Source organism: Amblyomma maculatum, chromosome 1 (genome assembly GCF_055883805.1).
Source record: "Amblyomma maculatum isolate TAMU_Amacu chromosome 1, ASM5588380v1, whole genome shotgun sequence".
NCBI classification, from domain to species: Eukaryota; Metazoa; Arthropoda; class Arachnida; order Ixodida; family Ixodidae; genus Amblyomma; species Amblyomma maculatum.
The window spans coordinates 236,826,121-236,852,019 of record NC_139344.1 but is presented as its reverse complement, the minus strand read 5'-3'; the positions used below and the strand labels follow the sequence as shown (position 1 = coordinate 236,852,019).

General features: G+C 45.3%; 1 protein-coding gene across 1 annotated transcript; it reads left to right on the top strand.

Moving 5' to 3' along the window:
* The first annotated feature begins 1,188 nt into the window (after positions 1–1,188).
* On the top strand, positions 1,189–17,897 carry LOC146205963 (uncharacterized). The gene is made up of 4 exons (XM_084608247.1): positions 1,189–1,402; positions 4,441–4,530; positions 8,754–8,850; positions 17,735–17,897. The coding sequence occupies exons 1-3, from the start codon at positions 1,189–1,191 to the stop codon at positions 8,828–8,830; spliced, it is 381 nt and encodes a 126-aa protein (XP_084464373.1). The 3' UTR covers positions 8,831–8,850; positions 17,735–17,897.
* Positions 17,898–25,899: the final 8,002 nt, after the last annotated feature.

The following is a 25,899-nucleotide window of genomic DNA, read 5'->3' as shown; positions in this document are numbered from 1 at the left end:
AAATTGTTTCCATGTTATAAAGCTGAAATTTATCACTTGAGCATATATTCTTGTCCAACCAGGAATTTCACATTTCACTTTTGCAGCTTTATTAGCTTTGCCAGTAATATCTAACTCTGCCTGTTTATAAATGTTGCAATAGCAATGTTATCAAAACGTTGGTGAGATGTGTACACCCAACGTCAGTGCTGTGTATGCCTATAAACGTTATGATGACGTAATCTCTAAATGTCAGGGCAACGTATGTCTTGCAACGTCGCAGCAATGTGAGATTTTGTCACATTACGTTGTGTGGAAGTTCATACATACAGGCAACGTTTAGGCAATGTTTTGCGTTACCTGGGCTACGTCCTATAGCGCAAGACTACAGCCCCGTTCGGGGACATTTTTTCCTACTTCGCCATTAGGGACGTTTTTTCCGGGGACGTTTTTACCGGATCCCCACGTAAACATCCCACACTGTCTTCGCTTGAAGCTTGACCGGTAAGCTATTTTTGCATGTCGCATATCTTGCCTGACTGCAGGCGCCATGCTTTCACACAACTGTTTTTGCTTTTGCTATAAGCTAGAGCCATTAAACTTTCATCACCATTCAAGAGTTAAACACTGATAGTAGTGATGCACACATCACAAAAGAAAGTATCGCTCGCGGGTGACCAGTGGAACAGTGTGCGAGCAGGATTCGGCGTCTGTTTCCAAACAAATCACTTGATCTTCCAATATAAACACACAACTAAAACAATGGCCACTGTCGCTGTTTATGATCAGGAATTTTCGCAAGGAACTTGGTGACGCATTGGGCCAAAGCTCCGATTCGCTGAACCACCGCAACGCATTTCTTATCTGTCAACCGGACGTACATGACAAGCACGCATAGTTTTTCAAGCATCGCAAAAAAAGAAGCGAAACTCACGGTGGTCTTTTCCGCCACCGCTAGCTTTCGCTAGCACCGCCACATTTCTGAATGCGCAAACTACAGGCGCGCATACACGACAAACATGTAGCGTTAGCGCGTAGACACTTGACATCGTGCTTGCCGCTGTTAGGCGAACAGCAAAGCCGTTGAAGTCGGCAACTTCCGAAACCGAAATAAGTCGAAATCAGCCGAAGCAGCCGAAGCTGTAGTGCTAGTCATAGCCATTGGCGGCGTAGCTTCGTCGCGCTTTCTTTTGTGCTGCTGGCGGCGTCATGCTCTCGAGATTTGTGAGGCACAAAGCGCAGCAAAATAGCTCTTGCGATGTGCAGAAGCGTCGTCAGGTTCTGTGTAAACCTGTGCAAAAAGTGTGCCGGCGTGCCCAACAGATAGTGCGTCTTCCTTTGTGCGCTTTCACTGGAAACACTACGCTGACGGCGGGACTATTGGAGGGCGTTCACCACCCGGGACACGTTTGGCATCTCAGATGTAAGTAAATTTCCTTCTGTCCTCCACATTCTTCTGGAAACAGCGCAGAACTGGTCATGCATGCCAACACAATGCTAGTTTGTTAGTTCGTAAACAACAAGACGCGTTCATAACAAACGGTTGTTTGGTTTTGACAAAGTAAGGGGGGGGGGGGGGGGGGGGGTGTTAATGCGTTTGCAGTGTCTTGGAAAAGAGACAGTGTCATGGGCTGCACGATTGAAGTAGAATATGCCGTACAAATCATCATTCGTAAGCTCATTGCGGGGTGCATGATGCCGGTGCCGTACTGCGATTCAGCCTTCGGCAAGAATTTAGTATGGGCAACTTCGTAAGTGCCTCGACCCGGTCCTTACGTTGTGCTGCAGTTGAAGATCCGGCGCTTGTGCATTGAATTTACACGGACTGAATAAGCGGTAAAACCTACCTGCGTTACGACAGGGCTAGCTCATTATTCAAATGTTCTATAAATATTGCGGATTATGGGATAAGGAGCCGGCGAACACGCGACGGCAGTATGATTCCGCTGTAATCGTACTTAAAGCACCATTGTCGAGCCTTGGGTGCAAGTAGAAGGTAAAAAAAAAAAGTTTTTTTAGCTATTTATGAATTTTTTCACCTGTATTGGCTTCACATTTTCTTTTGCATAATTTGTTTTGACTGAAGTAATCCACAAAAACTATAAAGTGCATATAAATGACAGACACCAAACTCAGGCCTTCAGTCCAAAAATAGCAGTAAGGTGTAAAGTTAATTATGCATTCAACAGTACCAATAGTATTGATTTTCTTGTGTAGTTATCTACAAATGAAGCAAAAAAATCTGAACTAATTGTGCTGAGATGCCCCATCGACGTCTTCCCTGATATGAAATGTGAATCAAAATGTGTGCAGGTTTTTTTGTACTCAGTGTATGAAATTCATGCAGGTTTTAAATTGAGGAGTGCATGCAGGATTCCAAGCAAAACAAGCCTTTGCTCAAGGTATCATTCCAGTGTGGTGTTTTTGTTTAAATTTATGCATGTTTTGTAGAAACAACTGTAGATGTTGATGAGGAAGTGGTTTCGAGGGGTGGCTGCTCCTGGCCCTAGGGTGCTGTGATTGGTAGGTCACCGCAGCTTGCGGCGGGGGCTAGCCTGCCACTGGATTTCTATCTGTTGTAGGCAGTCTTTGTACCTACTACCGTTTCAGTGGTGGACGACGGCTGTCGCGACGTGCCTCTCTCTCCCACTTTTTTCTTCTCTATTTTCTCTTCTGTCCGCACGAGGCAGTGGAGGTGGCTCAGCTACAGAGCCAGTAGTAGGCCCGTGCATTTTCGTTATCTTCTTCCTTTAGTCGCAACAACAAGTGGTGGTGTGTCTGGATCTAGCTCATGAATGGCTACCACATTTATGAATCGTTTGGTGGCCGCATGCACTTCCATACATGGTTTGAACAGTCACGTTACATTCTGCAATTTACTTCTTTTTACTTTTTGAATGGATGTGTTTCCACTTTTGAGTGCGTAGCCTTTCACAATTCATAATTGATCGGGTGAGCGTGTTTTGACATGATAAAAGGTTTGGCAGTTCGATAGCATTGGCCCGTCATGATGCACAAGCAGCAGACTGCTTGCTGCGCTGGTGCCAATATCTTCCTAGATATCACTTGATCATCATGTCAGTGTTGAGATCATTTAATGGAAGTGTGCAGATAGCAATAATCCCACATTTTCTTCACTGGCTTGCAGGCAGGAACTTGTCAGCAAAGCAGCTTTAAAAAGGAAAGCTCACAAAAATTATTTCTCTAATTGGCTGTTAAAACTGGAAAAAATTATTGTATAACTAGACTGCTCACTCACCATGTCAACTTCAGCAAAAGAAAAAAAAAAGTTGGATAATAGAGGCAGTTGCACTGCAGTCCTGATAAATATGTTGAAGTTGTTGAAATATAGCTTGAGCTTTGAGTGCAAAATGAATCCAAGCTAGATCTGCTAGAGAGCAAGTAAAGTTGAAAGATGGAAAGATGGCACTTGACTGAATTCTCTTGTGAAAATTTATATATCTGGTCCGACTCTGCACATTCTTCCGAGTTGACGTAGTGGGAGCTAGGGATGAACTTTTGCTTTTCTTGGTGCACTGCTTGTGTGTAGCCCGAGTTGGGGTGGAACATTGCATGTTCAGAGGGTGGTAGGAAAGCAAACTCGGTGGCATTAGGAAGGCTATGAACAATATGAGGATGATAGGCTGCCTTTAGACTGACTGGTTTGCATTTCTCGATGTGTTTTGTATGTGCGAATGTTCCATAAGCTGCCACATATGCCTTGGATTTGATGTTGAGGTGACTGGAATGATGAAAAACTTAATGTTATGATCGAAGGCCTCAGAACATGCTGTGATTTTACTCCTGGATTAAGTTGCAGACATTGTTTGCTGGGCATACATACCTTTGAGAGGAAATCCAGTAGATGAAGGTACGGGCAGAGTGCTTGCTTATTATTCCAACCTAACTGCCCAAACAACGTCACCATTTTCTGGAAACAGATTGTTCGAGCTTCCAGCCTTCCGGTTCTTCACTCGTGCAATACAGTGAAGCGCATTTACGCCTTGGCACATGGCAGGCTCAGGGGCTTGTTCATCGCTACTGTACTAAGTTAGACCTCAAGTGGACTCGAAATGCCTTTTTCCATTGCCATGAAGTAGTGCCATGAAGTAGGGTTTAAAAGAAGGTTTGATGACGGACATACTGTTTGCTCTGCTAGCAAGTAACGAAGAGTTAGCATAACATTTTTTACAAGTTACACTATCTGGCACCTCTTGATGTGTGTTGTGCCTGCTACGCCACTGAATCCTTTGTGTGAGATCGGAGGTCCCTGCAGGATCACAGACTTTTATAATGCTACTTAAATTATGAGCAGATCTAGGTGGTAGATAGTAAAACTCTGTTAATGGTGAATTCCAATAACAGACTGTGGTCACTTACAGAACATTCTTTTCTGCTCATTTTGAACCAACTGTATTCCAAATGCAGATCCGGAACACATGTTTCATCTTCCAAATGCAGATGAGGAGCGATTGCTGAGCCAAGATCGCTCCATGGAGCAGTCTGGATTGCTCTGCCGAAATCAACAGGACCGGCTGGAAATTTACTTGAGTATGTGTTCAGCTGCACCTACCATTTCCAGTAGATTGTCTCTGCTGCGCTTGCTGTGCCCTCTGCAATAATGGACTATTGGTACTTGCCGCTGCTTCGAATGCAAATTGCTGTCATGAAATAGTGCTCACTTTTGAGGACAGCAAGTCTGAGAGCAGCAGTATTCTGCAATAATCTTTTTTAAAGACCTCAGCTCAGAGTGCGACTGGAAAACTATATGCAGAAACAATCTTTGTGTGCTATTTGTGAACTTGAAGCCATTCCTCAACTCTGAAACAGTGAAAACAGTGATCTGAGCCTTTGTTTTATTTGAGAATAGTGCCAAAGAAATCTTACCGTGCTTGCCCGCACTCGACTATCTGAAAGAATGGCATAAACTGTTGAGGTCAACACCATTCTAAGACCTATTACAGGTCTAGAACAGACGGCATGTGTACATGAAGCACAGGCTAGCGCACAGAATGACTGGCAATTCCTCAGTCAGACCATGGGCACTACCTACTTGCGCTAGCACGAGTTCCAAACACAGTTGGGACACAATCTGTGCTGGATGCAGGTGCTCTGTTGTGGAGCGGGCAATCCACTTAAGTTCTGGGATTGTAATTCACTATGTGTGGAGGAAAAGCAAGTGAACATCTCTCTGCTGGCATATGTCACATTGCCTGCTGCCATCGCTTTTGGTTTCAATATGTGCTAGTGACAGGAATGCTCACAGCACAAGTGGGAGTGGAGACACTGATCTGCGCCATTATGGAAATGCCAAGATGTTAGCATGGGCAAACATCTCTTTGCATCACCACGAAGGTTGCTAAGGCTCAGCTCCATGTATGAGCAAGCGAGTACAGTGCGGGCATATGTCAGACAGCTCGTTAACTATAGGCCTACAGCAACAGCTGCCATACCTTTAATGAGAACTCTCGACTAAAAAGGCACAATTTTACAAAGAGCAAAGTAAATGATGATAATGACTTTTTTTTTATTTAACAAAGCAGGTGGTCAGAGTGAAGAACTCATGCCACGACTGTTAATATGCCTCTACTGCCCCATTTGTAAAGCAAGCAGATTGAAGTTCTCGAATGAGCATGTTTACAGTCATGAGCAGCTCTGTTAGATGTGTGTCCATAGGGTGGCACATTGTTTCATTGTTCAAAAGAATACTAAACAAAAGGTGGTTTGGAACTTAAAGGGGAAAGAACAGAGAAGCTGGCTGTATTTTTGTTTTGTTTTCTCCTAAAAAAAAAAGAAGCTGGCTGTAGGTGCAGAAATACTGTGAATGGTGAGAGGTGGACAGGTGCCAAGCAGTCGTGAACTGCACCTGGACTTTGCAAGGAGCCTCATGCTACTCATGAGCCACAGTTTGGCCATACCTAGCTTATATAAGCTTGACTTGTACAAAACATGCCTGCAAATGTAACCCTGCCTCAAGGCTGCCTACACCCTACTGTGGCAGCTTCAGCGTTTATTACATTTGACTAGTGAGCTGGGTGATGCGGGCTCGGTCTTAGCTGGGGTGGTTGCATTTCGATGGTGGAAAAATGCTAGGTGCCCATGTGCTTTATAGTGTCAGTGCACATTAAAGAAGCGTAGATGGTCGAAATTATCCAGAGCTATCTACAATGGCTGACCCTCGAAGTTAGTTTCTTTGGCATGTTGAACCCCATGATCAAATCAAGGCTGCCTACTGTTAGCATTAGTAGAGTACCTTCGCAATGCCACAAAGTCTGCCCCTCACCACACTCCTAAATTTCGTTGTTTGCAACTCTACTCAGGTTACTTAGTTTGATGACCCTTTTTCCCGAAACAGTAGCAGTTGACGAAAAGAAGTGTAAAAGCATATCTCACGCCCATGCACTGAACTCCGAGAAAGGTGCTGATTTGGTCATAATTTCTTTTTTTCATGAGAATTTGGTCAGTGTCATATGACCCTTGGAAAGTCATCTCTACTGAAATGTTCATGTGATAATCTGGGTAGCTCTTATAGATGGCTTGGATGATATCATAAGTGCTATGATGGTGAACTGTGCTTAGTGTCTGCAATACCGTCATGATGAAGATGGTGAATGCAAATTAGACAGATTTTTGCTCTACTTTTGGTTCACCAGTGGGTGCCTAGTGAGTCGTCAGTGCAAGCTATCCATAGGTTCACTTTCTTCATGCAATTTACATAGCTGGGGAGTTCTCATAATAGCAGAAGTATCATATTTATGGGTCACTAACTTAACTTTTTTTTTTAATGTAAGATAAGTAAATACGCCGTCAGCAACCTTAGAGCGCAGCATGCTCTTTACCTGTATTACCTGTTTATCATGGATCGATTAATGGTGCTGTACTCAGGGTTAAGAAGTATCATATTTATGGGTCACTAACTTAACTTTTTTTTTTTTTAATGTAAGATAAGTAAATACGCCGTCAGCAACCTTAGAGCGCAGCATGCTCTTTACCTGTATTACCTGTTTATCATGGATCGAATAATGGTGCTGTACTCAGGGTTAAATGTCTGGCTATGCAGCTGAAGCTAGGCAAGAAAGTGAAGGCAACATACCTCTCTTCCCTTGCCATGTAGAGTGGGTTACTTCAGCGCTAGTGACCTTGCATTAACTCTCCAACTTTCTCCCTTCACTTCAAGCCTGCACATGCCTAGCCCAAATAGTGAGCAAACAAACCACTCTCCTCGGCAAAGAGAATAAAACTTGTCTCCTTTCCTTTCGTACCTTGGCTGCATAGCCCACAACATGTCTCCGTGTATAGCAAGATTCAATGCCATATTTCCTCTTACTGTTGGAGCACCCTCTGCTTCTGCTGTACCACCCTTGCAGCAGCCTAGTGTTTTGTTTACCACAGAAATTCATTTTTGTGCAAGCTACACTGGCATGGAGAGGTGCATTTCTGAGCCAACTTTCATGCTTTATGATGATGCTCTCTTTGATCGCCTTTAAGTTGCATCAAACCTGGTCATGTGTGTTGGTCAGTACCAAATGAAGTAAATTTCTTTGACTAACATACTTTGAGAAGGATGGCAATTTGCATGAGTTGGTAAGGCGTCATCTTGAAAGTAGCAGCACGAAAAAACAAGGATGTGAAAGGAGGCAAGCAGGCAATAACTCGCAACTAAATTTTATTGATGCAAACATGAAATATATAAAGCCAAGCAACGCCGCAAACTGCTCAGTCACTGATAAGCAGACAGCAAAACATCAATCACTAAAATATCCGAGCGGTTCCATTTATGTAGATATAGGTAGAGGTACCAACTTGGCTGTGCATTGTAAAGAATGCACTGGTTGCTTTCAGTTTCTTTCAGCTGCGCACATTCTGGCTGTCATCCATTTCAAATCAGCTGGAAAATCATTGAAGCTGAAGGCATTTCACGACTAGGTAATGAATGTGCTAGTGAGCCGTCCATCGTGTTAACATGCAGTGAGTTGGGATATCTAGATTAGGGAAGTGCTCTTAAATTTTAGTGACTCATGTTTTGCTTTCTGCTTATAAGTGATTGAGTGGTTTGCATTGTTGCTTGACTCCTTTATATGTTGCAAGTTAGCGTCTGTCTTGTCTGCTTTCACAGCCTTGTTTTTTCGGGCTGCTTGTTTCAAGATAAAATACAATTTCTGCTACTTAGGTCATAAAATGAATTCTAATGAAGTTCCACATCTCTTAGAAAAGTAGTATTGTAGTTACAGGCATGTATTAAGGCCCTGCACTACAAATTAAGAGGCTCACTCGATATAAAGCATAAAAGGAGAGCTTGTCTGATCTTGGGCCTTGTGGGCATTAGTGGATTATGGATAGGTTGATGTTAAAATGTACTTGCAGTTAAAATCAAGTAAATGCTTTATTTGTAACCAGGGGCACTGTGATGCCTGACCTGTTCTTTTGCCAGGCTGGCGACGAGATGGAGTGAAAGGATTTATTTCAGTGTTGGTATGTCTCGGGTGATGTCAACATTGTTTCTTCTCTGGCTTTATAGGCAGTCGCCCTTCAACGAATTCAATCCTAAAGTGAAAGTTTGAATCCAAAAAAATATTAATCTAGGATTACTTAGCAGGCAGAGGCGAATTCATACAGTGACTTACACCAGCATGCCATGCATCATTTCAAGAAAAAAAAAGTATTGTGCTGTTACTATTCTATGCCTTTATTTCTTGCTCACAAAGCCTCTGCATGTAGGTCTTGCACTATATTACGCTTTAATTTGTTGGTTCATGGTACTTTTTACCTTACAGCAAGCTCCATGTGGCTTCAAAGCAATGGCGTCTTCAAGCTCTACAATACCCTTTGCCAGAATCGCACAGTGCTATGATGGGCAAGTAGGACATTGATGTAAGTGCTGAAGACATTTTTCAGCATGTGTAGTTTCTTATCTGCCTAACCTACTATTGCATTTGTGGCTCCTTATGTTTATTTTGAGGTTCAGGTTTCTTCAGTGTTTTCTTTGATTGCTGCCGTTGCTTACTGGCTATGGCATTTGGCTTCTGAGCCTGAGAATATGGAATGGAATGGTGCCTGGGGCCTGTCGATACAGGCAAAATGCAAATTTGCCTTTATGTTGGGCAGTGCCAGTGCACAGTTTAAAGAACTTTTCGTGGAAGAGGGAGGGCTCTGGAAATCAGCCCAGAAGCCCTCTTTCATGATGTCTCTCATAGCTCATGTTCAGCTTTAGGGTAATAAAAGGACATTGAGGACAAGCTGAAGCTAGCTTGTATTATACATTTCTGCATTCTATTCACTAAAATGCTATTTTACAGAAAATGCAAGTTTCTTTTTAAGGTAGGAAAAGCCAGAAGTTTTGAAACAAATCTCATTACCAGCTGATTTTATAAGATGTGAGGATAGTACACCTTGAAGTGAAGGCTCATGCACCTTCACTGTGGTTGCTGCAGTTGTTGGGCTAGTTATATTCCTCTGACTGCAAGTTAAATTAGCAGAGTACAGTAGGGGCAATGCAGTCGATATAGGTTTCAGTAGTCTTGACATTGCACTGCTCTCACATAAGTACTACCATCTTTCATTTGAAAATGATTGACAGTATTCTGAGTAGTGGCAGGTCGGCCACATGTGATCAGAGTTCTTGAGTGCATACTGGTTGCAGATTTTCACCATACCGCCATGTCTGGGATGCCACGTACCGGGATGCCAGCAGCACTGCAGCAACTGAGAAGGAAGTGGTTGAGCGTTTAATTGGATGGGAAAATTCAGTGTTATCTGTACTTTTAAGTGTTAAGCTGATGTAATTTGTGCATGTGGAATCGCGTCAAGCAGTTATTACTTCTCGGCTAGCTGTATTGGCGGCGGAGGTACTACAAACTACTGAGGAAAGTGTTGCTGGCTTCTGTCCTCATTGAAATGCAGCTGCTGATGATAACAAATGTGGCAAGAAGCAGGTGGCCTTGCTTCCACCTTGAAATATGTGCGTGTTTGTGAAAAGTATTGTTTTGTGGCTTAAAGGTAACCGATACCATACCCCTTCCATGGAGAGTAGACCAAAGCACATCCTCATGATTTGTGAGTGAGGAGGGAGAACTCACAAGTTTCAGCAAATGTAAATGGCGGTATGGGGTTGTTCTGGCAGAATACTTCTGCAGTGCTTCTCTCCTCAGCGAAAACCCCTTCACTGTGGCGGTAAAACCTGTTTTGGGGGCAGAAATAGGGTGCTGCCGGGAGACATTTCTTGTGACAATGACCACATCCATTACCTGCCCCACTCTGCCTTGGTTTGCTCTCTCTATTAAAGGGATTAAGCGCTTAAGAGCACCTTAACCTCACAGGTACCATTCATAACCCCCTCCCTTCCCTTCTGGTTTTCTATAGGGAAGGCATGCTTCTCCCCAGATTCGTGCATAATATGAGGCTTGATACAGAAATATTCAGCGTTGCACCCAACTTCTTTTGCAACGGGGATTAGGAGAATATTTTTGCAGGCCCTCAGTGCACAATCACGTGATACATCATTGACATAGCCTACTATATGTCACGTACACATTACTCGTGCAGTTTGTATTCTTTTTTTTTCCTTGAGAGAAAAGCACTGCTCAGTCAAAAGGCACGATGCGGGGGAATGTGGAGTGAGCACTGATTCTGTGTGTTTGCAATTTTTGCTTAGCTTTCGTTCTTTTTCTTCTGGTGGTTTGGCAGGGTTGCTGATATTCGAGCAACACAAGAACTGTGTCATGAGTGTGCTTCTTCGCAGTGGGATCGTGCGTTTGTTTTCCTCATTGTAACGAAAATGTGCAAGGGTACTGACCCTATTAGGGGCTGCAAACATATTTATAGTGCATGAGTTATTTGCACACATGCACACCACACACTTGCAGTTTTGTAGTGGTGAAAAGAAATAGCTGTCAAGACTGAGAGCATCTTCTAAGGGCACATAAATGTTTATGTTTGAAATTAAGCTGTGAATTTATACAAGATGTGGCTTAGTTATTGAACAATTTTTTAGCACTATAGTTGTTTTATTTAACGGGTTTAACTTAAGGTACAAAGGTGGCCGATTGAGCCCTGTGCTCTAACACACTGTGCACAGAAGCAGTCAAATCTTTAGTCCTCCCTATCTTCTGCTCAGGCCAAAGCAACTCATACCTTGTTGACACAAAAGTGACGTGTCTGTATTATTCCTGCATATCCTGCGTGGCGGTTTTTTTTTTTTTTTTCCTTTTTCATTCTACTGGGAAGGAGTGAGAAAAGGGCTGCAAGGTCTTTCTCGTCTATGCGGGAAGGACGAAAGGGTACTGGGAGGTTGGCTGTCAAAGTGCTTTAAAACGAGTGACTGCTTCAAGCTGCCCGGGGCGCTCAATAAATTGTGGGTGGGTGGGAAGGGGGAGTGGAGGTAGTGGGAGGGGGGTCTAGCTGTTCTCCGAGCTAAGCGCACAGCAGCATGTATGCTTCTTCCTTTTTTTTTTTACTTAGTAGTGCGGAGAGGATAAAAAAATGGGGGCGGGGGGGGGGGGGGGGTGTTTGGCCAGCGCAGGTCGCGCTGTTTCAAACGAGTGACCGCCTGGAGCTGCCCTTGGCAAAGCACAGAGCAGTATACACGCTTGCCGCTTGCTCCTTTTTTTCCGTACCAGTGAGGTGTGCGCTGCGATAGCCTGAGTGGCAGTGGAGGGAGCACTGAAGATTTGGCTGCTTCTGTGCCCGTGCACTGGGGCAGGTTTTGTACCTTAAGTTAAGCCCGCTATGTGATACAAGCCTGAATCACTTTGGGGCATTAAACCCCATAAACGAAACCTTATGTGAAACATCTTGTATACTATTTCATGGCTTAATCCAAACATCAATGTTTATGCGCCGTTCAGAATATACTCTGTCTTGACAGAATAATTTTTTGCGCCACTACAAAACTGCATGTGTATGGGCGCGTTCGCAAATAACTCAAGCTCTGGTACTGAATATATGCAGCCCCACATACGGCAAGTACTCTTGCACATATTCATTACACTGCGGAGAGCAAACGCACCATCCCGGTGACATGATGCGAAAAAGCCGACTCAACTCCAGAGTCCCCGCGTCGCTTTGCATACCCATACAAGCTGTACACTAAGCTATCGAAAGAAACAGAACAGAAGCAAAAAATTGCAAACGCAGAGAATCAGTGCTCACTACATTCCCGCGCATCTCGTCTTGACTGAGCAGTGCGCATCTGTTAAAAAAAATCTAGGAGATACATATATGTGTCGTATAGGCTACGTCATCCATGTGTGACGTGACTGTGCACCCAGGACCTGCAAAAATATTTTCCCACAGGAATTGCGCTATGCAGGATAGCTGATACTCTTGAGTTTTGCAAAGAGCCTTTGTAGATAATTGTGCCCCCATTTTCACCCTGGTCAGTTCAAGGAGCAAGAGGCACGTAGGAGCACAATTACCTATTATAATCTGTATGATCCTGAATGGGCCAGGGCTCCTGTGCCATTCGCAGGGCAGCGTACAGCTTGTGAGATTGAGTATCGTGACAGGAAATTGGCACTTCACAAAAAATACTTTCACTTGAACTTCAACTCCATGCAGCCCTCAATGCCTGCTTTTCATTTGTTGGCAGTTAGGTGACCTTGAGGGCTCATCGACTGCCACTCAACTTGTAAACACGGGACATTATATCATTTGCTCGCTATTTGTGCTTTGTTCTGCGAGTTTATCCAGCTTTTCACAAAAGTGGATGCAGTGAGTATGCACACATCTGTTTTGTGAAGCATTGGCTGAGTGACGGCCCAGGTCAACCCTGTTCAACCCAGAACTTCTGGCATATTGTTTCGTGGATACAGCTTTGGCTACCCTCCTGACATCCCAGCTTTTGACACCAAGTATGCATAACCATGGCCTATCACAAACTGCAATGCTGTAATTGATCATCACATACTTCTGTGGTGCTGCACATTTCAAATTGTCACTATATGGGAGCAATGTTTCAGAACCTACTTAATGCAGAGCTATGATACACATTTGAGGACTAAGAGCAAGTTTGCTCTGCATGGTGACTTCCAGAGACAGGGACACACTTGTGGGGAAAGGGATGTTGCGTACATACTTTCCAACCCTTTGATTTTCCAGAAAACCAGATTTTTGACCGAACTTTCTGATTGCACGATCACTGCCCTAAATGTTCCGATAAGGGGCTTCTGCCTGCAAAGAATGGCTTTTGCAAAACCGGCACTGCGGAATCAGCAGCCACGTCTTCATTGCCAGCATCTCCATCAGAGGCCCCACTAGCACCATTGGCATCATTGGCTAAGCAGGAAATCAATCAAAGCAGACTTTACTGAGCGAGAGTAGGTGTGGCTGGCTGCACACACAGTTGATGTACTGCGTTTCTTGTAGGCAGCCGTGCACAGCTAATGCAGCCACAGTAGATATAGATGCTTTGCTGGCTTCGCTTTCGATCTGAGCTAAGGGCAGCTGCTCGGTGCACTTCACGTTAAAGGGTTTTTCCAAATGTCACGCCATCTGATCCTCCTGTATTGAGCTCAGCCGCATGCCTCATCTTACCAAGCTGCTCTATGCACAACAATGGCGTGATTGCTCTTCTTTCAGAACCATCACAGCCAACAACGGTCGCAGACGACATTACGTGTAAAAGGGCTAGTAATGGTTTTGCATTGAAGCCTTACAGCACTCCGATGGTGCTGAGAGAAAACTGTGGTTGTGGGCACGCAGATCAGTTTTGCTTTAGCTATGGAGACATAGCGAGAACACTCGGTGACGGCGTGTAGATATCTCGGCGTACACCTTTAGACATGTATTGCACGCTTGCTGCTGCATGTGTGTATGCTCAGGATGTTTAGATTAGGACTCATCAGACATTGCATGAAAGTGGCAGCCCCCCCCCCCCCCCCCTTCTTTCGGACATTGAAACAGCAAACATGGCCTCTTCATCACCCCCTATTGGGCAGTCTTCCCATTTTTGGTCTTAGCACATACGTATAAAGGAAGCTGGGGGCCCACTAGCAGCGCAGTTGAGCCTTTGGAACAATGAACATTTGTGCTAGAGGCATCAATGGCTTAGTTGTCATATCAGGGTAGTACAGACGTCTTCAGACTCGCGGTGCTGTCTAAGTGGCTGGTTCACTCGTTTTGTGGAGACACATTCACGGTAGGCAGAAGGCATGGCTTTTCAAGCACAGTGACCATTGTGGCTCCCAGCTTTGTTTGTAAACCAATCAGGGAGTTCAATTTGTTTGTTTGGGTGCATACGTTGCAAAGCAGCATGCATGTTTTCTCCCTTTGCCCGTGAGCCCTGCAAGGTCAAAGAGCAAGTGTAGCAGCAACTTCAAACCAAACCTTAATAAACAAATTTGGTCACTAAATTTCACATTTCACAATGCATATGTCATGTTCTACATGAACTGTATCACAGCGGCAGTGAGATTTCCTGACATTAAAGTGTTTTCAGCTGTTTTTCACAACTGCCTTTTCATGCATCCTGGGAAACATGTTCTGTTAGCCTGTGAATATAGAGGTTGCTTCTGAACGTTCAGAGGACTTGACATTAGGGTATGAGTCTGTTATGCCTGTGGAATAGTTTTTAATTCAAATTTTGCCCTTGGGGTCGAATTCACAAACATGTCTCGACTTGACACTACCTCAGCTCTATAAAGTGAAGAAAACAGTCTTCTCTACACAAGGTTCAGTTGAAATTCTTGAATGCTTTTCAGCATTTCTTGTGACTTCGTATCCTCTAGAAATATCCCTCCACTCTAGGCAGCACACATGGCTTACAGGAGCACACATGGCTTACAAGGACAAGACAAAGGCCAAAATTTGGCCTGGAAAGTACATGCCACTATGTGTAACCTGGTCATTTTCTAATGTGAAGTCCTTCTGAACAACATCAACAAGCTGCCTCAAGAGTCGCAGCCTAATAGGTTGCGGCAGCCGCTTTTTGATGGCGACGAAAAGTAAGGCACCCGTTTGCTATGCAACATCAATGCACATTAAAGAACCCCAGGTGATTGGAATTTCTGGAGCACTTCACTACTCATAGCCTGAGTTGCTTTATTGCATAAAAAAAAGTCCCAGCCTAGTAAAACTGCTCTGTTGTGGCCGATGAAAGACACAAACGCAGGCAGCTGGGAATGGAAGTGAGTTTTATTCACCAACGCCTCGGCCTATATAGCCCTTGTTTTGCGCAATATCAGATGTCAATTTAGGCACATGCGCAAGACAAGGGCTATATAAGCAAAGGCATTCGTGAATAAAACTCACGTTCCTGGCTGCCTGCGTTTGTGTCTTTCTTTGGCCACAACAGAACAAAAATATGTTTTGCAAACTGCATGAACAAGGCAGCTGTGAAAAATGGCTGAAAACAATTCACGTCTGGCAACATTTTCTGTCATTGACATAAAGCTTGTGAGAACAGGATTTAGGCATTGAGAAGTGCTAGAATTGCTGTGAAATCTAGTGACCTAGTTGCGTGTTTGCACTCGAAGTGCTCGGCGGTGAGCGTTGAGCACAAGTACAAAGAAGCATATTGCAGCGCGTGCACCCCAGCCAAGAAATTTGGCTTTCCAGAATCAAATGCCGCTTGTTTCCAAGCAAGCTAGGAGCTGTAATTGTAAATGTACTTGACTGCGAATATCCCTGAGCCACTCTGAAGACAGAATTGACCCCCCCTCCCCACAGCACCGTGCGTCTAAAACATTATGCTCCGAGGCAATCAGCAAGCCATCGATGTGTGCAGCACAGGTGTTCCATGGCACAACTGCACCTCCGGTACCTCCCTCTTCCTGTTTACAATATGCCATTCCCTACAATTGCACCACTGTTCACAGTGGTTCATAGAAACCCCTGCACATGCTTTGTTTGCTGTTAGCCGTCAAATGCTTGCTGCAATTTGGCACTCGGCACGCTCTGAAATGTTGCTGAGGCATCCGGTGACAACTTGAAATATGCCTATACCACAGCAGTATAATGCGGTGATCAACTACAGCATTAAAAGCTGCACCTGACAACAGCTATCCATACTCATCGTTAGCTGCATGGACTTCGGGAGACTTGTCTTGGTCGTACTTGAAACAATGTTTCAGTATTTTCGAGTCAGATTGAGGTTCCCACTGAGCCAATGCTTCAAAGAGTGGGTCTGTGAATCTTATTGTATCCGCTTTAATGAAAGGCTTTGTATGCAGTAGAATGAAGTCCGCACAGCGTGTGAACGCTACAATGCCTCATGTTTGCAAGTGGAGGTCGAAGTGGCCCTATATTAGCGTCATTGCAACTTCGAAATTCGTGAGAAAACTTGAGTTTTCTCCTGCACTCGAGGAGCGATTAAAGTAAAGCTTCATTTCTAAAAAAAAAATGCCTTGAGGATCGCTGGGAGTAAAGGTTTCAGTCAAGGTCTCCATGCATTCTTTCCGCATGGTATTTCTCAAGAAGACTTTGTTGGAACTCTCAGAGGCCGTCATGAATTCTAACCAAGCCTTGAGTAGAGGAACAGCTGTTTCCTTCACTCTGGAGCAGAGGCAGAAGGTTGAGTCGAGGTGCATCTTCATATGATCATATATGTAGGATTGCATAATCTTTCAGGTTTGGTTTTATTCTTTAGCCGTGTATGCTGAGCCATATCCAAGAGTGCAAACTTCTACTTCTCGAAGGCTGTTTAAATCTCCAGTTTTGCACTGCCCTCTTGACTTTGTAGTTATTGTAGCTTTTCATGAAGCGGTGTACAAATGTCATTGATTGATAGGTGAAGAAAAGAAGCCAGCAGTCGGCGAGGCCAAGGAAAGCACTGGGGATTGTACTTTGTGTGTTCTTTTTTAATTTTTACTTTGGTAATCACACAAATTAGTAATGTAATCTGTTTAGGGGAAAGATAAATGCAAAGTAGAAGGAAAAACAATGTGCCGATGATGGGGACCGAACCCATAAAGTACAATCCCCAGTGCTTTCCTTGGCCTCGCCGACTGTTGGCTTCTTTTCTTCATGTATTATATGAGTACCCTCATTTCCCCTTCATTTATCTGCTTGTCGCCTACGGGGGTCTCGGTTCTGGAAGTCTTGAAGCCATAGGTAGCATAAGAGGGTTCTAGCACAGCTTTCGCCCTCGCTCTTGATCACATTCTATGTGACACTGGCGTTAACACAGGACATTCCACGTCCACCGCTATGGTTGAGGGCGGCACTGGTGAACACTCTCAAGGTTCGTATAGAGACAACATTAATACGTAAGAAAGTAGCAGGTGGAACAGCGGCCGATGTAGCTCAGTTGGAAGAGCACCGGACGCGATATTTGAAGGTCGTGGGTTCGGTCCCCACCATCGGCACATTGTTTTTGCTTCTACTTTGTGTTTATCTTTCCCCTAAACAGATTACATTACTAATTTGTGTGATTACCGAAGCAAAAATTGAAAAAAAAAAACAAAGTACAATCCCCAGTGCTTTCCTTGGCCTCGCCGACTGTTGGCTTCTTTTCTTCATGTATTATAACGAATACCCTCATTTCCCCTTCATTTATCTGATTGATCGATAGGATATGGTTCGAAGGCCCTTGAAATATCTGTTCGACTGAGGTATTAAATTTTGTGGGGGTCTGATGCTGAACAGTCTGTATGCTCGTGTCAGTTCCTCAGATTTCTGTAGTTCAGAATCGAAACTTTTTGAATTGAATTGTCAAATAATAGTATAGCACCTACTTGTCCCTTTCCCAAAATGTTTGGAAAGACATGAGCTGAATTTTTGGATCAGGGATATAGTCCTGCTTTTTTTTTGCATTTTGCAGACGTCGCACAGTGAAAACCTGTATCCAGGCCCGAACCCAACAGGTCAAGAGCAGCAGAACAAGGGAACCTATATCCAAGCTCCAACCTGGTGGACCGAAAGCAGATGTTTTGTGACCACAGTGTGTCAGCCATGCTAAGACATGGCATGAATAAAGCCAATCCAGGTGACCACATGTGTCTTTTCCAAGCATGCATGCTTTACACATGAGGCATATCTCATGGAGGGCATCATTATGGCAAAACATTTTGTCACAACTGCAGCAAACACTGATTGAGGCCTTGCACAAGGCCTAAAGCTGGGATATTAGTATTATACGCAACACAAACATGAGGAGTGGTGTAGGAGCCTTGCAACCATGCAGAGTATCACTATAGCATGGTAGCATTCCTATGTCAATGTCTCTCGTCCTCTAAGATCACACTGCTGTCTTGCATCTTTTGAGTCCTGAGTCTCGAACAGTCCTCACGCTGTGTGCGGGTCGGTAACCACGCACAGGTTTTTGCATGCCGTACCTTTTGAAGCGAAAGCTTGTCTACGCATATCAGACTGCAGCTTCACGTGGCTTCACATAGCCTAGTTCTGCGCATGCGTGTGACGTCACAGCCAAGGCCAGCTGTGCAGCCTCCTCGCCAAGCTCTGCCAGCATTGCCTAGCAACGCTTAAGAGGTGTGCGACTCCTCAAAAAAAAAAAAAATTTGTCTCCACCGGGAATCTAACCTCCATCCCTTGGATCCCCAGCCAAGCGCTTTACCACTGTGCCACCCCCAGATCGTTAAACGCTGTTCATAACTCCGCTTGTCTACCGTGATCCAATGGCTTGGCGCCACATTTGAATGTATCAAATACTAAAATATAGTTAAGTCAGTCAATTAGGGTGCGGCCGAGATGTATCAAATACATGTTAATTAAACCAGTCAAGCTGACGCCACGCTACCTGAAGTTGAGCCAAAAAAAGGGCATAGGAAGGGATTGGGCGTGCAATTTGAAAGTACCAAAGACTAAAATAGTCAAATCAGTCAATTAGGGTGACTTCAAGGATGTGACACGCAACCGGAAGTAGAGCCGGAAAGGGGCATAGGAGGGTGTTGGCACGCAATTTGAAAGTACCAAAGACTAAAATGGGTAAACAAGAAGTGAATTAAGCAACAAACAGCAGCATCCGTGCTTTCATATTACTCCAATGCAGATTCCGCACTGCTCTAATTTTTTACACACCTGTCATGCAACAGTACTATGATACATATTTTCAAAACATATTGATGCAAATACAAGAATTGTAACGCAGACTGAAGAGTCTCCAAACATAAATTGTGTGACATTACACTCCTGCTACATATTAAGGTTTGCACTTGATCGACGATGTCAAATACATGACAAGAAAGCGCAACTTCCCAATCAACCTGCGAAGGGGACGGGCAAATCAGGTGGTGATAAACTGATTAAATTTTGGCATGCAGCAGACCTCAAGGAGCAGAAGAAAATAGGACATGAAACATCTGGCCCACAGACCAGTGGCAGCTCTTAACATACAGCTCTGCATATATACTCGTTTAGTTTTGTGATGGGATTACGCAGTCATGCATGTCATGTATGTCGTACACTTCACGTAGGCTGTACGGCCACGTTGGGTGTACGTTCACCTAGGTTGTACGTTCTCCTAGGCTGTACGTTCACCTAGGCTGTACGTTCACGTTGGTGTACAGCAGTCTTGTACAAATCTCGTACAATTTTTCCAGTAGTAGTCATGTTTTTGCTGTAGACGAACATGCATAATGCTGTGTGCTGAGTTGTGTGGAAACTATATATTTGTACCGAAAGTCTACGCGTTCCATCGGGATCAACTTCCTTACCACAAGGCTGCACGTCATTCTCCGAGAGTATTTGATCTGTTCGTCGCATTACAGTGTGAGGTATTTCTGTTTTTAGAATTTTGAAACGAAAAGCTTCACTATGAGAGTCAGAGTCGAGCTTTGCGTGTGCCGCATGTCGATGCCGTATGCCATATGCGGTATAGAGCTTATTCACGTGACGTCATTGCTGCTTTACCGGCAACCATGGCACGCACAACGCCACCTGAGAGAGGGAGAAAGAGAGAGAGAGGGCCTATGGCGAATCAGAGTACGCGTCAGTGAAATCCGAGCTCTGGTTGGACGGCGGACGGCGTTCTAAACGGCGTCTTGAATCTCCGACAAATGAGCGGCGCGCAGCAGGAAGGACGCTCGTAGACCGGTGCCGGCGCGTCGGAAGCATTTTTTGTATGCTTTTAGTTTCGAAGCGCCCAACGTTATGGCGTCTCCGCAAAACAAGGTTGCCAGTACTGCTAAACCTGATAGTGAATAGGGTCTATACCGCGACCGAGTGACGTCACAGCCAAGGCCAGCTGCGGTGCCCCTCGCCAAGCTACGCCAGCGTTGCAGATGCCCATAGGGGCCCATGCATTTAGAGGTCATCGTAACTATCACTAACCATCACCTACTAGTTAAGGGGTGTTTAAGTAACAGTAATTATACATTAACTAGTACTCAGAAAGTGTAAGTCATGGTTAACTATCACTATCCAATAGCAATGGTTAGACGTTTCGAGACGTCCATAGCCGTCACATGGTGACGTCATCGACCGTGATGTCCTGATCGGATTAGAAATTACCATGATGTCACATCCAGTCATGTATAATAACCGGAAGTGATAATGACGTCATGTCTGGTGGTGACGTCACCAGGAGATTCACACGTATACGAAGCTGAACCCGCCGGGCGTTCCATCCCTGTCTGTGCGGCTCCTTTCATTTGGCGCTTCTTCGAACGCCGCACCACAGAGCATGTGACGTCACCCATCTGCCGTCAGCTATGAGGACCAAGCGGGAACGAGTGCGCTCCAATGCCGCCGGGCGGCGCTTCTTACCTTCCGCGAGTGACAGATGCTGCGCCTTTCCTTTCCTGTAAATGAATTACAGAGCGCCGGTGAACTTAGACGCGCTCGTCATGGAAGTCAAGGAGAGTTTAGCTGCTAGCGAACGGCGCAGAAGACTGGAAAAATTAACTTCTTCTGATCCCGAGGTAGACACTGCTTTTCGCTACGTATATCCAGGCATAGCAGAGCTAAGCCATCTTTCATTTTTTTTTTAATGATGAAGACAGAGGTACAACGTGCATGCTGCATCTTAGTGGTATTTTGTCGGCTGCTTGAAGCATCTTGCAGGAACATTTTCTTGAACATATCAGCATTCTTTTTTATTCACAGGCCGAAAAAATTATTGTAGGCCTACCTATGTCACGTGGGTGAAGGTGTCATGATTCGGGAGGATTATCATTAGGACCAACAGGACCTTTACCAATCGCGTGCCTGCGAGGATGGCCTCACATTTAAATTTGTTTTGATGTATATTCTTTGGTGTAGCACGAACTTTCTACACAAAATCTGTTTTTCCCTGGACGAACGAAAAATGGCTGGCTACAAGTAGCTTGAAAAAGAAATGCTAAAACCGTTATTCTACCATCTTATAGCTTTGATGGCAATGTGAGAGCATTGCTTATCACTCAGAACGTCATTGAGTTATGCTGCTGAGTTAAGTGATACAGTGAAATATTTCTGACTTCAATCTACAAAGAACCAAAGTAATCATATGTTGTTCAACCTTAATTCGACATAAACCGACCTTATTTTCTCTTAATCTTTATGCATTGTTTTTCAAATGCAAAACATTTATTCTCTAATGAAAGTAAACATGTCGTGCTGCACTGTTGTTTAATACATTCCATCATTGTTCTAACCTAATCTACTCTAATCCACTCTTAGTTCAATCCAGTTTAACATTTTTTGATCTTAATTTGCGCTAATTAAAATTATGTTATCATTCGTACAACTCAGGGGAAACTCATCCTTCTTAGTTAATTCATCTTTAATCAAACTGAATTAAATGCAACCCATTCTCAATTCGTGTGCCACATTTTCGCCACAGCATTCTGACACTCGTTCAACAATCCAATAAGATCCTCGTATAAACCATTGGTTTATGTCTTGCTGTAAGCTCTGTCGACATTTGTTTTGCACGCAGATCTGCTTCGCCCGGCGGCCTCGATTGTTGACGTCACGACGGGAGCACTGCGGCTTCGTTTATCTAGGTGGTGTTGGCCCTGCGTAGAACGCTGCGTTACAAAGTGTAAATCTCTTATCTGCTCCGCGAAATGCTTGGCTTTGTACGACCCCGGCCTTCCCACGATTCTTCTTTCAGCCTGGACGCAGTTTCCCAAACGTAACGTAACAGTGAGCGACGCCCGGTAGCGTTCGTCTCGCGTTCCCTCACGAAAACTAAGGAGCGCGATGCGCAAATAGAAAAGGAAGCGTTAACCCTGACTTCGGCTGTCGAAAGATTCGACGAATACCTCAGAGGTCTGGACGTAGGCTTCGAAGCGGACCATAAGCCACTTGTTTCCTTACTAGGAAAAATGCCCGTTGATATTGTCCCGCCAATAATTCAGCGGCTCAGATTGCGGCTCATGCGCTATCGTTTTGAGATAGTCGATGTTCCGGGAAAACACTTGGTCACTGCGGAGGCTCTTTCGCGAGCGCCAATCACCGGAGGCATGCGAATCCTATGCAAAGTCGTGCATTAAGGGACTTGAAACCGGTGATAATTTTTTGTAAAGAGAGAGAAAGGCTCAAGAAACCGATGCAGTTTGCAAAGCCCTCCGATTGTTGTGTCGCCAAGGCTGGCCAGAAAAACCGAGGCTTCCTTTCCATTTCGTCCATTGTTGGCAAGAGCGCGCCTTTATAAGCAACCAGCAAGAAGTGTGCTGTGTCCATCGCCACGCCGTAACACATATCCTAGCGAGAAGAGCAAATACTTCTGAGGCGGCTTTTTAGGGCGTTTTTAGGCCACCTGCATGAGTTTACAGGGATCATATTGCACGCTCTGTCGAAGCTTTGCGTTACGTGTGTCAGATAACTGGGCTACACCCAGAGCGCCTGGGCAAGGACGTTATCTGTCACACGCCTATCTGTAAGGCTGCTGAACATGCTCGGTCGTTTATCGCCAAGAAAAGCGGCTAACAGCAGCATTTATGAGTGACGCTGCGGTACAATTACAGCGCTACCTATGCAGTGCAGGTTCCCTATAGTTGAAGGCAACGAGTTGCTTTTAAAAAACTCGTAGTGCCTGGGTCCCCCAGAAAAGAAATGCTAGAAAAGTTGCACGATGGGCATCAAGGCATTTCTAGAAGCCGAGCTATTGCTAAAGACTTGATTTGGTGGCCAGGCCTTAGCGAACAACATACACAGCTGGTGAAAGAATGCGAAACTTGCGCGCAATGTGCTGTTCAGAATTCAGAGCCGTTGATGCCCACTGCTACTCAGAATTTTGCATGGGATAGAGTTGGTGTTGACTTGTGTGTTATCCACCATCGCCACTATTTGGTGCTGGTCGATTATCTGCGCGGCTGCGCGGAAATTGCGCTGCTCCCATTAACTACAGCTGAAACAGTTACAGAGAGGATGAAGAGCATTTTTGCTCGTCATGGCATCCCGGAGATGGTAGTGACAGATAATGGACAACAATTTTCATGCACTGAGTTTGAACGTTTTGCTGTTGAATATGGTTTCAGTCATGTGACTGTAAGCCCAAGACACCCGCAAGACACCCGTCTTTCGCTCTAGGCTTGCACACGGGCCTCGCTGCTTGACGATGCATCTCCGCTCCTTTGGACGCTCAAGCTGACAGTGGCCGGACGCCGCTACGACAACCCGAACCCAGTGCATGGTGGCTATTAAGGCGAAAGCCTTTACTGCCTCAGGCTGTCGGGGACAAAGTGTGCCCCCCTTTTGCGGCTTTCTGACTGGCCGAGGCGGGATGCTTCCCTGCCATCTGCAATGCCACACTTGAACGCGCCCGAAGCAACGCCACGCGACAGAAGCGATGGTGTGCGGTCCAAACTCACACTTGCCGGAGAAGGTGTGATAGATACTACGCCTTCTTTTTCCTGTAAAGCAGTATTTTCACGTAGTGGTGACAAGGCCGTTGTCACCAAAGGAAGACTCAGGCTTGATGGTACTGATATTAACTCTTTATTGGGCTGACTTGCGCCCGCAAAAGAACTAAGCCACTCGCCGGCGGCGATGGCAACAAATGTGCTCGTCGATCGTCGAACAAAAAATGCCCGTCGCACTCGTCAACGCTCAATTTAAAGGCTGCTCAGAAAAACCTAGATAACGTCGCAAACAGCTACCAGCACAGGCTGGAACATTGCAGAAAGACACACGAGTGGCCGGAACCTTCGAGACAGATCTCGGTGCATCTTGCGCTACAAAGAAACTGATAAAGGTGTGACTCGCGACATCGAGCATTAACAAACAAAGAATAGGGAACTGATACGCGATCCAGAATCCGAGTGATAAAGCCGCGTGCCGGCGGCTGTTAAAAAAACAACAAATACAGATTTGAAGGTTCCGCGGCAATGAGCACTGCAACGAATGCCGACAAGAGGCTAACGATGCACTCTAAAAAAAAAGAGTGTAAAAGGAGGGTAACTTCGGGATTTATGCTATCTGAAACCGCATGGCTTAAATATACCCTGCGCAATCACCCGCACGGAAGACGTTAGTCTCTCTCGCATGACTTTACACCATTTCGTCCCTGCAGCTCAAGCAAAAAAAAGTTTGCCGCTTGTTTCTTCTTTTTTTTTTTTATGATGGTAACCGGTTTCAAGCTGGGTGCGGCTGTGTTCCTACTTCCCGCCCGATGTCCTTTCAAGAGCTACCACAAAAGGACCCCTCGTTTTTCCCCGGAGGAGGTGGGGAATCGTCGGAAGTTGGGAGCATCTTATCTTCTTACAAAAAGCGGTGCCTCCCCCCTTCACCCCCCCCCCCACCCCCCCCCCCCCCCCGACACCCGTCCCGTCTTTTGACTCCTACGCGAGCTTGACCGTGGAGAGAGCAAGGCCGAACTCAGAACAAGGGCGGACAGACAAGTGTGTACGCTGCAAAACAGGGAGAAAGGGGAGGTGAGGGGGGAGTGGTGGTGAGACGAGAAACGAAGCAGTTGCTTTTTAGTTTTGTTGCTTTTATTCTCAACGCAGCGTCACGTGTTCGTAGTTGCTTGAGCCTGCCTGCGTTCCCTGCGACTCTGCTAGTCCGAGAAGACGACGACGGCGATTGCCGCACGAGTCAGCGTTCGTGCTCTTTGTCGTTGGTACTCATCTGTGTTTTTAGAAAAGTTCGGTTGCTCTCAGCGATTATTTCATCGAGTGCGCTCATCGATGCCTCACTATGAAACGACTTCGTGAAAGTGTGAACTTCGGAATGAAACGGCGGATGGCTGGTCGTCGCGGTGGTGGCGTTCCAACGGATCCTTGGCGCCAAATTTCAGCCGCGCATGTAAGTGACGTTTTACATTTCGTTTTACGTGTTTTTCTCTGCTATTTAACTTGGCCTGAACATGTTTTGTTATTGCTTACGTCCGCGACGCTGCTTGTTTGTCTGTGAAACGGCCGCTGAGCACGACGTCTTGGATCCCAACCTGAGCATACCACTCCCTCAGTTCAGACTGGAGGAGCGGCGCATCCCAAAATTTTTAGATGGTCACGACCTTTTTGCGGGATGCTAATGGTGCATTTTTAGTCGTCTACGACGCTCACAAGCATATCCCGCGGTCGAAAGTATGCGTCGACGAGCGCTAATGCAGTCCCGGTGATACGCATTGACGTGTTTGCATGCCGCATTATTTTTGCTCGCTGCCTACAATCGATTTTGATCGTCTGTTGTTGCTGCTTTACGGGAACGTTGCCATAAATGCGGGAGAGCATGCAGGGTGATGGGTTAAGTTTACGGTTCTTTTGCCAGCAACTTGTACGTTCGAAGGCAGCGCGCTTGATATCCTAAAGTCACGCTTTCAGAACGCCGATTTAACCCCGCAGTTTTGAGCTGATGGCGTCGAGACCAGAGGTGGGACCGAGCCGATTCGTGTACATGTATACTGTCGCAGTGACGCAATGTGCAGGAAAGACATTTCTCACGCTTTTTTTTTTTTCGCTGCAGGCTCAAGTCCTTCGTCTCGTCTGCGCAAGAACGTAGACTGTCGTTTCTTCAAAGAATTTGAAACTGGTCTCTGCTATCCGTGCTGGTAAGTCCAAAGCATTGTTTCCGTCCAGAAAGGGGCGTTTAAATTGACAC